At 36.3% G+C, this 15778-nt stretch overlaps 1 protein-coding gene across 2 annotated transcripts in view; it reads left to right on the top strand.

The window, feature by feature from the left end:
* Xrn2 (5'-3' exoribonuclease 2) overlaps nt 1–15778 on the top strand; it is a 91534-nt gene that overhangs the window by 41361 nt on the left and 34395 nt on the right. For both annotated transcript variants that reach the window (XM_004635585.2, XM_023720146.1), the window contains 8 exons: nt 1930–2065; nt 4512–4619; nt 4707–4796; nt 5430–5502; nt 10518–10601; nt 11679–11776; nt 12296–12375; nt 13633–13689. In XM_004635585.2, coding sequence (XP_004635642.1) covers nt 1930–2065; nt 4512–4619; nt 4707–4796; nt 5430–5502; nt 10518–10601; nt 11679–11776; nt 12296–12375; nt 13633–13689 — 726 coding nt within the window. The remainder of the gene's footprint in view (nt 1–1929; nt 2066–4511; nt 4620–4706; nt 4797–5429; nt 5503–10517; nt 10602–11678; nt 11777–12295; nt 12376–13632; nt 13690–15778) is intronic.

Raw genomic sequence — 15778 nt, 5'->3', positions numbered from 1 at the left:
TTGTGTGGCCAGCTCAGCCCACCAGGAGGCAGGGTTGGCTGGCATGTGGTGCTGGGGGATTGAACCGCGGTCCCTGTGCTTTGCTAAGCTTGTTTTAAGTAGGTGCTTTAGACCACTGAGCCATCTCACCAGCCCAGACATCTTTCAATGTTGAACAAGACAATAGTGTCCCATTGCTGGTGCTCCTTTTACAGGACATGAACGTGCAGCTCGTCTTTATGGTTAGAAACTTCCTGAGGGCCATGATAGTCTGCATTTTTCTGATACCCTTTGGTGACAGATCTGTGTAAGCATGTGATCAGGCATTGAACTTTAGTTTTCATCCTCTGTGCCTGTAGCTCTGGCCTTTCCTCTTCAAATACGTTTCTTGTTTGCTTTACTTAACATGTAACCTTCATGATTTAAAAAAAAAATTTATTTATTTGATACAAGGTATCACTACACATTTCAGACTTGTAGTTATCCTCCTGTCTCAGCCTCCCCAGTACTGGGATTATAGGGGTGCATCACCATGCCCAGTTCTGGGGCCAGCTGAACTGGGGACTTTGCACTTGCCAGGCAGGTGCTTTGACTGCCAAGCTATCTCCTCAGTCCCAACCTTCATGATCTTGGTAGTTTACTAGTAATTTGATTTTGCTCCTGGTACTGAAGATAATCAACATAGAAATATTTGGGGCTGTTAGCATTTCTTTCATTAGTATCTTCTTGTAAAACAGTAACAATCTGCATTATGGATATAGGATTTTTCTCGTTATTCAATGAATCCTTTAGGGGGTTAAAAATAGTATGTTGAGGATACCGTGGTTCAGTCCCCAGCTCCACCTGCCTTACCCTTCAGGGTACCTGAGCCACCAAAAAAAAAAAAAAAAAAAAAAAAAATCCTTTGGAGGCTGGGGAGATGGTTCAGTGTAATAAGCGCTTGCCTGGCAAGCACAAGAGACTGAGTTAAATCTCCGGTGTCCCCCCACCCCCACCCCCAAAAGAAAAAACCCAAAAAGTATAGTGTATTTTAAAACATGACTACAATTAATGTCTGAGTTCTGGTGCACATGGAAAAGAGCCTTTAATGGAGAATCATCTTAATGTTCTTGATCTGTTCTGATTTTTTTGTGTGTGTGTGTTCCTTGGTGTCCTTATTTTTGTTAAATTACATGTTGGAATCTTTTAGAGAGTGAAAATGATTATCAAAAAAATCATAGACTTTGGCAAAAGTGTAGTTTCTTGACATTCTGTTTTCAGCAATTAATGATAAGTATTAGATGAATTGACCTATTCTAGATTTTACCAGTACATAGAAAAGGAAAAAAAAAGAGACAGAGACAGAGACAGAAAATACAAGGAGATAGAATGTATGTATACAGTCTCCTTCCCTTAAACTACGAATACCTCTTAGTTCAAAGAAGAATAAGGTTCAAGCAAGAATAGAAAGGGTTCCTAAATGATTTTATAAGTCATTTTTTATGTTTCAAAATTAACTTTTAAAAAACAATTTTTAGTATTTGAATCTTAAAACAGTTTTACAAGTATTATTTAATTGAAAAAATATAAAGCAGTATTAAAATTTAAGTAAATGTTGTATTTATACTTGGTAATTGATAATTTTCTGTCTTTTCCTATTGCAGTTTTATAATAGTCCTATCAGAATCAGTTTTGGGTTTTTGTTTGTTTGTTTGTTTGTTTGTTTGTTTTGGTGGAACCGGGATTGAACTCATACCCTAGTGCTTGCCTGTGCTTATTCTACTGAGCCATGTCCCCGGCCCCTAGTTTTGGGGGTTTTTAAAAATTGGATTTAAGTTGATAAATCCAAGTAAAGGACTCTCTATTAGTATTACTGTGTAAGTCATTCTAATTTCTTACAGATAGTAAATGTTAATCAATTTGGAATATACTGCATGTGTATTCAGTTTAAACTGACCACCTGCCTTTCAGGTTATGGGAAGCTGGTTGGAAACAGCGATACTATAAGAACAAGTTTGACGTTGATGCAGCTGATGAAAAATTCCGTCGTAAAGTTGTACAGTCTTATGTTGAAGGACTTTGCTGGGTTCTTAGATACTATTATCAGGTACACAAATATATTCCTCTAATTTTCTAGCTAGTCATTTTAGAACGATGATGATTTATGTCATAATTATAATATTGAATATCCTCAAATAAACACAGTTTTTTAAGTTTTATATTCATAAATTTTTTACCACATATATTTGTGAAGACTTTGAAATTCCTTGGTTATTAATATAGAAATAAACCTAATTTTTGTTGTAATAAATAATTTTCAGTATCATGACTATACTTGTTTTTGTTTTTTTATTTATTTTTATTTATTTATTTGTGTGTGTGTGTGGCCAGCTCAGCCCACCAGGCGGCGGGGCTGGCTGGCATGTGGTGCCGGGGGTTTGAACCGCGGTCCCTGTGCTTTGCTAAGCTTGTTCTGAGTAGGTGCTTTAGACCACTGAGCCATCTCACCAGCCCTGTTTTTGTTTTTTAAATTGTTGTACTGGGCATTGAACTCAGTGCCTTCAATTGAACTACATTAGTCTTTTTATTTTGAGATAATGTCTCACTAATTTGATAAGTGGTCCAAGCTGGGTTTATACTTGCCATCCTCCTGCCTCAGCTTCCCAGAGTGCTAGGATTACAGGCTTGAGCCATTACACCCAACTATACTTGAGTAACTTTACACATTATATCTTTAAGAAGATTGATGTTTAGGGGGCTTAAAAATTGGAGTTTAAAAATAACCAGAAAATTAATTGCCAGTCACTGAGAGAACAAAAGACACATTCTGGGAAAGACCAGTGAGCATCCAAGAGGAGTTTGAACAGTCCATCTCCTCCTAACATGGTCATGGTACAGGAAGTGAATTCTGATCCAGTTGATCTGTATCTGACTTGAACCTTGTAATAATTGGGATGTTAGGTTGGTGAGAGAGCCTGCTGACACACTGAGAAATGTGCCCAGTAATTGATATCTCACTTCATTCTGTGAGATATACTGGTTAAGTATGATTTGACCAGAGAGATAAAATTTGTTGGTAAGCAGCACATAATGAAATGCCCTAAATAAGTAGTACATAATGTGAAATATTCTATTTGCATGTTTTTCTCCTGCTGTCATGGTTTTAATTCGTTAGGCACAGAGTCCAAACACATGTCAGAAAGTCTTTTCTGGGGCCAGGGAGATGGCTCAGTAGAATAAGTGCTTCCCTGGCAAGCACAAGGGCCTGAGTTTAATCCCCAGTTCCATCAAAAAAAAGTCTTTTCTGTGAATGTAACTTGCTTCTGTTTTCATTTTGATGTTTAATCAAATTTATTGTCAAGAGAAAGCTGTTAATGTGAAAATATAGTGGTACATGGTGCTGGCACTGTGGCACTCGCACATTGTCTCTCTAGCACTGGGGAGACAGGGGTGGGAGGATCACTTGAGTCAGGAATTCAAGACCAACCTGGGCCATATAAGAAGACCCTGTCTCAAAAGGAAAAAGTAATTTTGGTTTGTAAAATGAAACTTAAGTTGTTTAACTTTGGAACCACAATTCCAGTGCTGTCCCCAGCCACCTCCTTGCTCAGTAAATGCATGCTTCTCTTGGTTTTATTTGATGATGGCAGCTCTAGAGTTGGGAAGAAATGCCACCAAGTACATCTTAACGATAGAGATCTTCACCAAATTGGGTTTGTGAATATAAAATTTGATTTTAACTACTGATTATTAAAGATATTTTGCAGAATTAATTTAAGGAGCCACTATTAGAAAGCAAAAAATTCAAATTTAAGCAAAACAATTGTTATGATTCATGGATACAAATTAGCATTGTTTGCCTATATCAGGAAAAGAAAGACTCATTTAAATATTTTAGTACTCATGAGATTAATACAGGTTACTTTGGCCTCTTTAAGAGATGCTTAGTGTGGTAGCCATTTATTTCAATGGTGAACTGCTGAAGTGTGTGTGCATTTTTTTGGTGGACTTTATGTGGAATGCACACTAGAGGTTATATATTGGGCAGCTTTCCATTACCGCAACAGAATACCTGACATAACAAACTTAAAGGAAGAAATAGTCATTTTGGCCTACAGTATGCAAGGTTTAAATCCATAGTTGGCCAGTTCCAAGGCAGAAATATCATAGCAGAAGGGCATGGCAGAAAAAAAGCTACTAGGCTCATGGAAGCAGAGAGCAGAGGAAGAGTCAGAGAGGAAGGCCAGGGACCAGATATGTTCCCTAAGGTCATGCCTGTTGACCCATTTCCTAAAGCTAGGTCCCACCTAATTACTTGTACAGCTATGAACTCATGAATGGGTTGAACCATTGATGAGGTTGGTGTCCTCACAATCCAGTCACCACTCCAGGAGTCTTTTAATCCTATCAGGTTGACACTGAAGATTAACTGTCATGTCATGGGTTTTATAAATATAGTATATAGAGTATTATAATAGATGAATCATCTCTTTTCCAATGTCCATCATTAACATAAGGTGTGTATGTGTTGTCTATGTTTTTAATGATTCTAGGGCTGTGCTTCCTGGAAGTGGTATTATCCATTCCATTATGCTCCATTTGCTTCGGACTTTGAAGGTATTGCAGATATGCCTTCTGATTTTGAGAAGGGCACAAAACCGGTAAGCTTGGCTAGATAGAATTGATAAAACAGTAGAACTTTGAATTAACAATAATTTTAAGTCTTTAACTTATTTTCTCTTCTGTAGTTTAAACCACTAGAACAACTTATGGGAGTTTTTCCAGCTGCAAGTGGTAACTTTCTACCCCCATCATGGCGGAAGCTCATGAGTGATCCTGTGAGTATTAAGATACCTTGAGTGGGTGGGTAACTGGGTTTTTGTCATATATTTTGTTCACGTTAGTCACAGTTGATTTTGCATCTCACAGTTAAAAGAACTGAGGTCCAGAAATAAAGAATTTGAGTTCTTTGATATATTTTTTTTTACAACATGTACTTCTTATCCCTGCTTCATTTGGGCAGGAGTACCCTATCCAATAAAATCGGTTTGTGGTCAGCCTGTGTGTAAGTCTTTATTTGTTTCAGTCATATATGATGGCTTCTGGAGCTCAGAGCTCTAACTTGCTTGAAATCATATCTGAACTGGTTTTGTGTGCTAGAAAGAAAGTGTAAGACCTAGTCCAGAAGTACAGAGTGTTAAAGGAAATAAATCCTTTACTATCTATCTGCCTGCCTGTGGCTCACAGTTGTCATTTCTACATTTCCTTTCTCCTTTTTATCTTTCAAATACAATTGTAAATTTCATTTTACTACTCCTGGAATTAATGGTTTCATTGCTTAACATTTTTTAGAAAGGAATGGACCTCATTTCTTCTTCAGCTCTGATAAATTGAATGGAAGTCATAGCAAATGCTTTTAAACAGAGTGATGTGACTTTTGTTTTGGTTCTTTATTTTTCTCCCTGGTACAGGATTCTAGTATAATTGACTTCTACCCTGAAGACTTTGCTATTGATTTGAATGGGAAGAAATATGCATGGCAAGGTAAAAAAATCTAGATATTCTTTCTTCTTTTTTAATTTTCGTTAAAACTGAGCAGTCATTATTTAAGGGATGAAAGAATTCTGGAAAAAATTTTTTTAGAAATATAGTATATATAAAAATTGGCATTTGTCCATCCCACCTATAATTAACCATGATTAATTTTAATTATAACATTCTAATAAATGGTTAACTAGTTTGAAGTATGTGAGTGATTTAAGTCTGTTGTTTCCTTGTGATTACTCAGTATACTTGTTCTACCCTGTAGTTCGTTATTACCTTTCAAGATTTCTGGGAGAGAAACAGGGTAATGTCGATGCAGGCTTCACTTGTTTTCTGTGGAAAACTGTCTCAGTGCTAAAAACTGTTTTTTTCTCCCTCATCCATTCAAGACTGAATCCTGGGCCTTAACACTGAGCTACATCCTCTGCCCTCTTCCTATTTTTTTGACAGGGTCTCACTAAATTGCCCTCACTGTACTTGAGCTTGGCTACCTTCCTGCTTCATCCTCCCAGAGTGCTGGTATTACAGGCCTATGCCACCATACCTGGATATTGTGGGGAAACATTTGAAAAGTATACTAGTAACTTTTATTTAGCATGAATACTTAACATTGGTCATAACTTTACCTGTCACTCTTATTTCTTCTATTAACAGACCTTTCTTTTGAGGAATGGGAGTATAGGATTAGTACTGAACTTAAAGTGCTGTTTATCACTTAACATATCTTGGAGAGTGAATGTAAAAAAATGATAAAACTCTTATAGAAAGCCAGACACTAAGCGAGCTATTGTTTCTTATCAAAGCCTCCTTTCAGTGGACCATTTTAACCTTTTCTTCTGCTGCATTTTTCTAGGCTGGTAAGCAAGTTTGGTAAAACCATGTCTTCAGTTTTCTTTGATGAACTCCTATGGTGGGGATGACCAATGAATAAAATGAGTTATGAAGAATGGTGGGGCAGAGGGGCATAAGTAGTCATTTTACAGGTTGAGAATTTTTATCTCACAAGCTTCTAGTATTGACTTTTGGTTTGCTTTGGTAGCAGAGATTTCCAGTTACTTCCCTGGAGTGATAATGAGAAAGGTACCCTGGGGCTGTAGGAAGCATTCTTATGTATGGACAGGTTGGCATCTCAGGTGGGTTTTGAAGGAGCTTTGTAGAGGATGTTTTGATGTGAGAAAGAAGCATAGGAGAATGGGGGAAAGCAAAAATAATGGGTTTATGGGAAGTAAGTAAATATATTTATGTGTTTGTTAAATATTATACACAAGGAAATACTTCCATCTTTGCTTGGATTAATTAAAAAAATAATTAAATATCTACGAGCTATCATGGTAGCAGTTTGTGTCACTGACAAGGACTATTTTCTATGTAATTTAACTCAGGGGAAATAAGGTAATGCAAAACAGTTCCAGTTTCTCCACATCTTCACCAGCATTGTCATGTCGTAACATTCTAATGAGGAAATGCTATTTTGTTGTATTTTTTGGTTTTCATTTCCCTGGTTTATTAGTGCTGTTGAACATGATTTTATGTTCTTGCTTGCCATTTGTATATTGGCTTTAGAGAAACGTCTATTTAATATTCAAACGTATATTTAAATTTTGCCATTTTAAAATTGTGTTTCTTTTTTTGTTACTGCATCTTTGAAATTCTTTACAGTCATTAACTCCTTGTTAGACATATGATTTGCATATATTTTTCCATTCTGCACATTTTCTTCACTCTTGTTCTTTTTTTTTTTTTTTTTTTTTTGTGCCGTACTGGGGATTGAACTCAGGACCCTGTGCTTGCCAGGCAAGCGCTTATTCTACTGAGTTATCTCCCCAGGCCCTTTGCTCTTGTTCTGATATCCATTGATGCACAAACGTTTTTAATTTGGATAAAGTCTAATTTTATCTGTGTATTGTTGCTGTGCCTTTGGTATATCCAAGAAATCATGGCTAAATCTGATGTAAATCTTTCCCTATGTTCTGTTCTGTAGGTTGGATCTTAGCTCATCTATTTAAATCTTTGATGTTTGAGTTAATTCTTAGTGTGGTATAAGCAAAGAATCCAACTTCATTCTTTTATGTGTGACTATCCAGTTTTCTTAGCACCAGTTGTTGAGAAAATTATTTCCCATTGAGTAGTCCTGACAGTTGTTAAAAATCAGTTCACTGTATATGTGAGGCTTTTTCATTGATTCTGTTGGTCTCTATGTTATGTCTTATGCCAGTACCATACTCTTAGTTACTGTGGCTTTGTAGTAAGTTTTGGTCAGAAATTTTATGCTACAAATTTTTAAATTCAGATTTGTCTTGGCTATTTGGGTTTCTTGAGAGTCAATATGCATTTTATGATAGGTTTAAATTTTGATATTTAATAATTTTATATTGTATATTAATATTTACACTTAATCTGGTAGCAAAAAAGGGGACAAAAATGTATTAGGAAATGTAGTTATATCTCCATTGACATTTTTTAAATGTGATGGAAGTAATGGCAATGTAGTACTAGGTTAAATTTTTGTCCATGTTGAGTACATAATAAACTGATAGAAAATAAAATATATCTGGGTTCTTTTCAACATTTTTTCCTTGTCTTACCAGTTTGATTTGAAACTGTCTCATTGCTATTTGTTTCTCAATAAAATTATGGAAAAAATAAATAAATAAATATAGACTGTCCTGGCAGGAGAAAAAAAAACAAAAAACATTTTTTATTTTTTTAAAATGTATTTGATACAGGGTCTCACTACACAGCTGGGACTCGTAGTGATCCTCCTTTTTTCAGCCTTCCCAGCGCTGGGATTATAGGCATGTGCTACCACGCCTGGTCTTGAGGGTGAGGCCAGCATGGCCTGTGGTGCTGGGTGTGGAACCTTGGTCCCTGAGCTTGACTAAGCAGGTTCTTAGTCACTGAGCTATCTTGCCCGCCCTTCTTTTTGAACATTCTTGAGTGCATACTTAACATTATGTGTGCATTAATAACAGTGCTTGGGCCTGAAAGATAGCTCAGCAGACTAAGCACCTGCTTTGGGAAGCACAGGGACCATGATTCGATCCCTGGTCCTGCATACCCCATCAGCTCCGCCCCTGGGTGCCCTGAGCCTACCAAGTCTGGGAGTGGTGGTGCACACCTGTAATCCTAGCCCTGGGGAGGCTAAAAACAGGAGGATCTCTACAAGTCCCAGCTGTGTAGTAAGACCCTGTACCAAATACATGAAAAAATGGAAAAAACAAAACAAAAGTACTAAAACAAAACAGTGCTATATCCTTATAGTACATGTTTAGTATAGATATACAGCATAGTAGTTTTGATTGATGTACATTTTGTGTGAACAGAGAATTTAAGTTAATTTGACCTGAGTGAATGTGGCAGAGCAGAGATCTGAACCTGGAGTCTGGACTGCAGAGCTCACATCTGATAATCTGAAAGTGACTGTGCTTACCTGATCATAACCACCCCACCCCACCCCGGCAGTGTGTTTGAGTTAAGGGTTGAGAGGGTTAAGTGAGGTAATGAATGTGGCTTATTAAGTGTTTGGATGCTAGTCTCATTTTTTACTACCCACGCACTCTCAAGCACTCTTGCTGTTGCCGCTAGAGTAAGGCATTTCATTCTACCCTGGTCACTAGGTTGATTTGTTGCTTGGTAACCTCATTGCTGTCAGTAGCAGTACAAGTTGCTTACGGACTGTGTTTGGCTTCTGAAGTCAACAGTGTAGGAAAGTCTTATTGTAGGAAAGTCTGCAGATATTTTTTTAAGATTTTAAATCTTAAAATGGAAAGCTAGATGATATTGTAGCTTCTTGATCATGTATTTCTCATAGGTGAAAGAAAAACTTAAGTACAGTCTTCTATGACTCCATAGGGTTTTTTCCCTTTTATGTGTTTAGCAGTATTTACATTAGCCTCAGTCAGTGGATAGATACTAATGTTTTTCAAAAGTCATAGTAGACCTTACTTGCTTTATAACTTCAAAAATTATCCTTACTACATAGTAAATTAAACATTTCTTTGAAAGTATAGTAGCTGAAATATTAATGACAACTTTGGTAACCTTTTCACTTCTCATAATTGTCAAATGCTATATAGTTTCCAGTGGTAATAGTTTATGTAGCTCTATTTAGCATTTGTCTTTGCTTTTGCCTTATATTTTTCATTTAGCCAAAATACTATTGTGACTATAATAGCAGAACATATAAGTGCTTTGGTAACTTTGTTCATTTTTCTAGTAATAGATACTGTGTCAGTGATAAGCTTCTGAAATTTATGCACATAAAAGTCCACAGAAAACCCAGCCCTTAATTCCAGCAAACTCTAAAGGATCATTTTCATCCCATAGATGAGCCCCATATCTTCCATGCCTCCTGCAGGTTATTTAAACAAGTTTGTAAAGAATCTTTATATACAAATGAATTAGGAGGCTTTAAAATACCAACAGCCTGCTGTTGAATTTTGGAACTTGAAAGAGACATTTCTTATTGTCGAGTTGCATAGAATTTCTTAATATTTCAACTGAATAATCTCATTGTTCTTGAGAAGAAACCAGGTACCAGAAAGTTGACAGAACAACCACAGGGCCCAGGAGGATGAGTGTAGGAAAATCTGCAGATGATTTTTTAAGATTTTATATCTTATAAGAAAATGAAAGCTAGATGATGCTGTAGCTTCTTATTCATGTATTTTTCATAGTTGAAAGCAAAACTTAAGTCTTCTATGACTCCATAGGGTTTCTAGTGAGCAAGGTTGGGGCATAGACTATTGCCCAGTGTACCCTTTATTGTATCATCTGAAAATTTTATTGCCACAAAGATTTAGAAAGCAAAGCATTCCATATGAGCTTTTTTCAAATATAAAGAATACAGAGGATGTTTCTTTCACCACCATGTACAAAATGTTTGCATCTGAAGTTTGGCTGAATGATTTATTAGAGTTCAATTCTGAAGTGTTTTTATGTCAGTGGGAATAGTCTATCAAAAGATTTATTTGGGTCAGTGTTAGCTACAGTGGTTCTTGTGTTTGCTTCTCCAGGTGTTGCTTTGTTGCCCTTTGTGGATGAGCGAAGGCTGCGAGCTGCCCTGGAAGAGGTGTACCCAGACCTCACTACAGAAGAGAGTAAGACTTGCAAGGTGCACAGTTAGCACCGAGACCGTGTATTGTAGGCTGTGCATATCTCTACAAAATAGGGTATCCCTCCTGTGTGTCACATTTCCCTTTTTGCTTCCAAATGTATTAGCTATAAATTGAGTGGCACTTAGTTTTCTAACATGCATCTTCATTAAAGTTATGAAAAGCAACATATCCAAGATATCCTTTGGCTTTTTTATTGTGTGATATGAACACATAAAAGGTATTTTTTTGCCTGTTAAGAATGTGCTTGGGGCTGGAGAGATGGCTCAGTGGTCTAAAGCACCTACTTGAAACAAGCTTGGCAAAGCACAGGGACTTCGGTTCGATCCCCCAGCACCACATGCCAGCCAGCCCCGCCCCCTGGTGGGCTGAGCTGGCCACACACACACACACACACACACACACACACAATAAATAAATGTAATAAATAAAAATAAATAAATATTAAAAAAAAAAAGAATGTGCTTGTTTCTTCCACTGAAAATAGTATTTGCCCCTTGAATGCTCATTTGAAATGTTACTTGCATAAAAAGTGGGGTTTTGTGCAAGTAAAAAGTATTTAGACAGGGAAATGTAAAGCTCTATCAAAACTTTTTATTTTGTACCATTTTATGTGTGTAAGAAACAGTTTATCAACTGTCTTGAGGATAATCATTATCATCAGATGATATACTTAGTATTTCCACTGGGAATGCATATATTTTTTGTATACTAAGATGTCGAATTTGTAAACAGTGTGCTAGAACTAAGTTTTTAAAATTCAGAAGCTGTTCTTTTTTTCTTTTGGCAGAACTGGGGATTGAACTCAAGCCCTTGTGCTTGCCAGGGAAGCACTTATTCTACTGAGCTATCTTCCTGGCCCCTTCAGAAGCTTTTCTCAGTTATATTCTCCCCAAAATAAAAGGACCAGGAAGATAGCACAGCAACATAAGCACCTACCTGGCAAGCACAAGGTCCTGAGTTTGATCCCTGTTAACAAAAAAGCAATTTAAAAAAACCACATGAGTTGTAGGTAGAGATACTTTATGTGTGGTTTTTATTCTGTCCTTATTTTCATCTCAGATAGAAGAAACAGCCTTGGAGGTGATGTTTTGTTTGTGGGGAAGCATCACCCTCTCCATGACTTCATTTCAGAGCTGTACCGAACAGGTTCCACAGAGGTAAGATATACACCAGGTTAATGAAGAATGCATTTAAAAGAATTTTTAGTAAAGCCTAGCAGCTATTATGTCTAGAACTTTTTCATCTCGTAGAGAAAATTTGTACCCATTAAACAAGATCAGACAATACCTACCCATTCCACTATCCCTGTACACTCCATTGCCTCTTCTATTTTCTTTCTCCATGAATTTGCCTCTTCCTTGGTACCTTCTGTGAATGGAATCATACAGTTTTTATCTTCTATGTATGACTTTTTTTATATAATGTAAGTTTTTTTTAAGATTCATCCATGTTGTAATATGTGCCAAAATTGTGTTCCTTTTTATGGCTTAATACTTTTTCATTTATATTCATAACCCATATTTTCTTTCTCTCTTCATGTCTTGATCCTTGAATTATTTCTACCATTTGGCTCTTAAAATAATACCCCTGTGTACTTGAGTGTACAAGTATCTTCTTGAGTCCCATTTTCCACTCATTTGGATATAGAGTATAATCAGGAATGCATCTTTCCATAGCCAGTGGACGTCCCACCTGAACTTTGCCATGGGATTCAAGGCAAGTTTTCTTTGAATGAAGAGGCTGTTCTTCCAGATCAGTAAGTATTCATTTGTATATACTTGAGGTGACTGGAAGTTTAGTTAGCCTTGCTGCTTAATACTTTATTTTCTAGTACAAGTGAGGAGAGAAAAAAACCTTGTTGGACTAAAAGAGGCTTGACATATAGCACCTTGTAAGGGGGCCCCTGGGGGCCCTTGGAACTCTGTTGGAGGCATCCATAGGGTCAGAATTATTTCCATAATCTCAGATACTGAGATGTTACTTGATTATCTCATTCTGTTTCTTGAGTGTGCAGTGTTTTCAAGAGGCTAAATCTAATCAAATATATTAAGAAATGGCAGTAAGAAGCAAAGAAAATTATCAGTTAGATAGCAAGCCAGATACTGGCTTTTTAAAAATGTGAAATAATTTTTAAAAATTGTTTCACTTTGTAAAAATTCTTTTCCATTAAAATGCAATTTATGGGGCCGGGAAGATGGCTCAGTAGGATAAGCGCTTGATTGGCAAACGCAAGGATCTGAGTTCAATCCCCGGTTCTGCCAAAAAAAAAAAAAAAAAATGCAATTTATGTTAACATACGACAGGTTTGCTTTTAATTTAGTCTTTTTAAAATTTCTTAGTTTTAATAGATAAATGTTGATAGGGATAACCAACATAAGCAAAAGCTCTTTAAAGTCTTCAGTAATTTTTAAGAATGTAAAGTTTTGACAACTGGATTTGAGAGACCTGCTGCTTCTGAATATATTCATGAATGGAATTGTTGACCATGGGGCATGTGTATCTTCATCTTTTTTAGGTCATTATTGGGTGTTTTTTGAAGTGGTTACACTGTGTTATAATCCCAGCAGCAGATTGTGAGAGGTCATGTTGCACTGCAGTCTGACAAACCCATGAACTACTTTGATGTTTTTATTTTGTGGTTGTTTATTGGCATCTTCTGCACAGTTTACAGTAGCATTTTCTGTTCACTAAGGAATGTAAATACCTTATGGCTAATGGTTACCCATTTGATTTTTTTCATTATGCTTTCTTTTCTCCCCTTTTTGATTTGAAGTGGGTTTTTATTTTTTAGTTTACAAATTCTGACATCAGCTCATGATTGTTTTCTGTTTATGAGATGATAAATAAGGAAGACAAGGTCACTTTTAAAAACACAAGTGGTCATATTGTTTTTTGTTAGTATATTTTAATGATTTTTCTAAAGCCTAACACGCATAGCAACATATTACTTCCACTTACCTAACAGGTTATGATTTACAAATAGATGGATGGTTCTTTTTTCATTTCCCTTCAGAGTAGTGTGTTCTCCTGTTCCCATGTTGCGGGATCTGACACAGAACGCTGCAATCAGGTAAGTTTTCCAAAATTCATAGCATGTGCTCAGAACGCAGCTTGGAACTTGCACACACATTTTAAAATACCTTTGATTCAGAGGGAAATGGCAACTGTTAGTGCACCAGTGCTTTGTGATTAGAGAGTCCCCATGCTACAAACCTCTAAGCAGAGCCTCTTGACTTTAAATTATGTATATTGTTAAGGTTACTGATTGAGAAAGCATGCTTATCTGTTTTCTGGTTTCCCCTGACAACCTCTAATTCTTCCTGGATTATGAAAGTGGGAGGCAGAGTAGGAGTTTCTAATAGTTTAGCCACATAGGAGCAGACAGACAACTTTCCTGTATTACAATAGACTGTTAATTTTTGCAGTTGTGACTCTGTAGAATTTAAAACAGAAATGTTATGTGTTATGTATTAGTTAGAATGAGATTATTCCCATCTCTTTTAAATTTGTGAAACATTTTTATCAATAGTTTTGAATTTACAGGGCTGATTTCTGTAGACTAGAAAATGTACATGTCCCTCAGTAATGACATCATCTTGTGTTGAGTAAAAATAATGGAAAATGTAATACCATAGTTTAGCATGCAGAATCATTCTTACTGTTCATCTTTGTAAGATGATTAGTGGACTTGATGGCTTAATTTATGGAGGTATTTCCCAGGTATTCAAGAATTTGTTAAAAGTATTATTCTGAATCTTTCTTTCTCAGCCATTTTTATGATTTCTTCCCTCTCTGAGAATATTTTAGATTTTTTATTGTGAAATTTAAGCATGTTTATTTCTTCTCTTTATTTGATTTGGGTAGTAGCTGATTGCCATTATAAAAGGGCTTTTATTTAAAGAAAACTATTTTGTATTGGGAAACTCTATCTGACCAGTTGCTTTCATTTATCTTTGCACATGATTTTGTTTATGTTTACACGCAACTTGTCCTGGCTGTGTGCTTTTGTTAAGGGTGGGGATGGGCTATAGAACTGTACTCCTCGGCTCATCATGGCCATCTGGCCCTGGCAGGCTCAGTGTGGACACTGGATTCTTACTCCGGGGTCTATAACTCTTTGGCCACTTAATTGTTCCTGTTCTGTCATTGGGTTTTTGCTTGTATTTCTCAGTTTTTCTGCATCTTTTCAGGGGCCTTTCTGCCTTCCTGCCTAGAAGTAGTTCATTCTATATAACTTTCTAAGTGAAGATAAACTTGCCAGAGGAGAGTTATGGAATCAGTAGACAGATCTTGGAATTTGTGTTTTGGCAATGATCATATTTTTGGTTGATTCTGAGCTTGAAGTACAATTTGGTACCCATTGTGTTATTAAATTTATGAAACAAACCGAGTCTTGGATCTTGCTTAGTCGAGTGTATATTGAAAATAGCTCAGACAAAAGTTGATTTTTATTGAACTTCCTAAAGACTTGTAAAGGACCAAAGTTAAATTTTTATTTCATGAGGTCATATTCAGTGTGTTCTCTAAGGGTAAAGTTGGGCTGAGATCGAGCTTATTGCAGTTTTTTATGTATTTGCTTGATTCTGGGCTTGTTATCCATCCCAGTATTATATTTACTTTAAAAATAAAAATCTAAAAATGCAGCCTCTAGTGTCAGTTGCCAGTTGTTCTAGTTTGACTCCTGTATCTTTTTTCCTCTTCTCTTTATGCATGCATCTAGGACCCCATCCCATATGTGAGGAGTTGGTTCCTTAAGTTGAGTTCAAGTTGGTTATTCCCACTCCATTTGGTTTTGCCTGCAGTGTTGAGGAAGCACACTGTACAAGTCATTGAAGTACACTGAGTTCATGGAATGACCCTTAGAAGCCCAGTCAGCTCTGACCTAGGATATCTCCTCATGTCCATTTTTGTTTTCATAAGTCATTTGACATAATGTTAGCTTGATTTTGAAAGAACAGAAGCTATCTCCTTCATTTTCCTCATGCTCATCTTCTACCATTGAAATTTGCTTACACAGAATAACTTTGGAATAATTCTTTGCTAATTTTATTTTTTTTTTGTTTGTTTTTATTATTATTTTTTATTTTTCAACAAATAATACACTGCATATATTCTTCTTAGTGGTTAATTGCTGTACAAGATGCAGACTTGTGATCCTA

The sequence above is a fragment of the Octodon degus genome, unplaced genomic scaffold, assembly GCF_000260255.1.
Source record: "Octodon degus isolate 3935 unplaced genomic scaffold, OctDeg1.0 scaffold00073, whole genome shotgun sequence".
Classification (NCBI taxonomy): domain Eukaryota; kingdom Metazoa; phylum Chordata; class Mammalia; order Rodentia; family Octodontidae; genus Octodon; species Octodon degus.
Note: the sequence above shows the minus strand (reverse complement) of the source record. Positions and strands in the feature narration are given on the sequence as shown.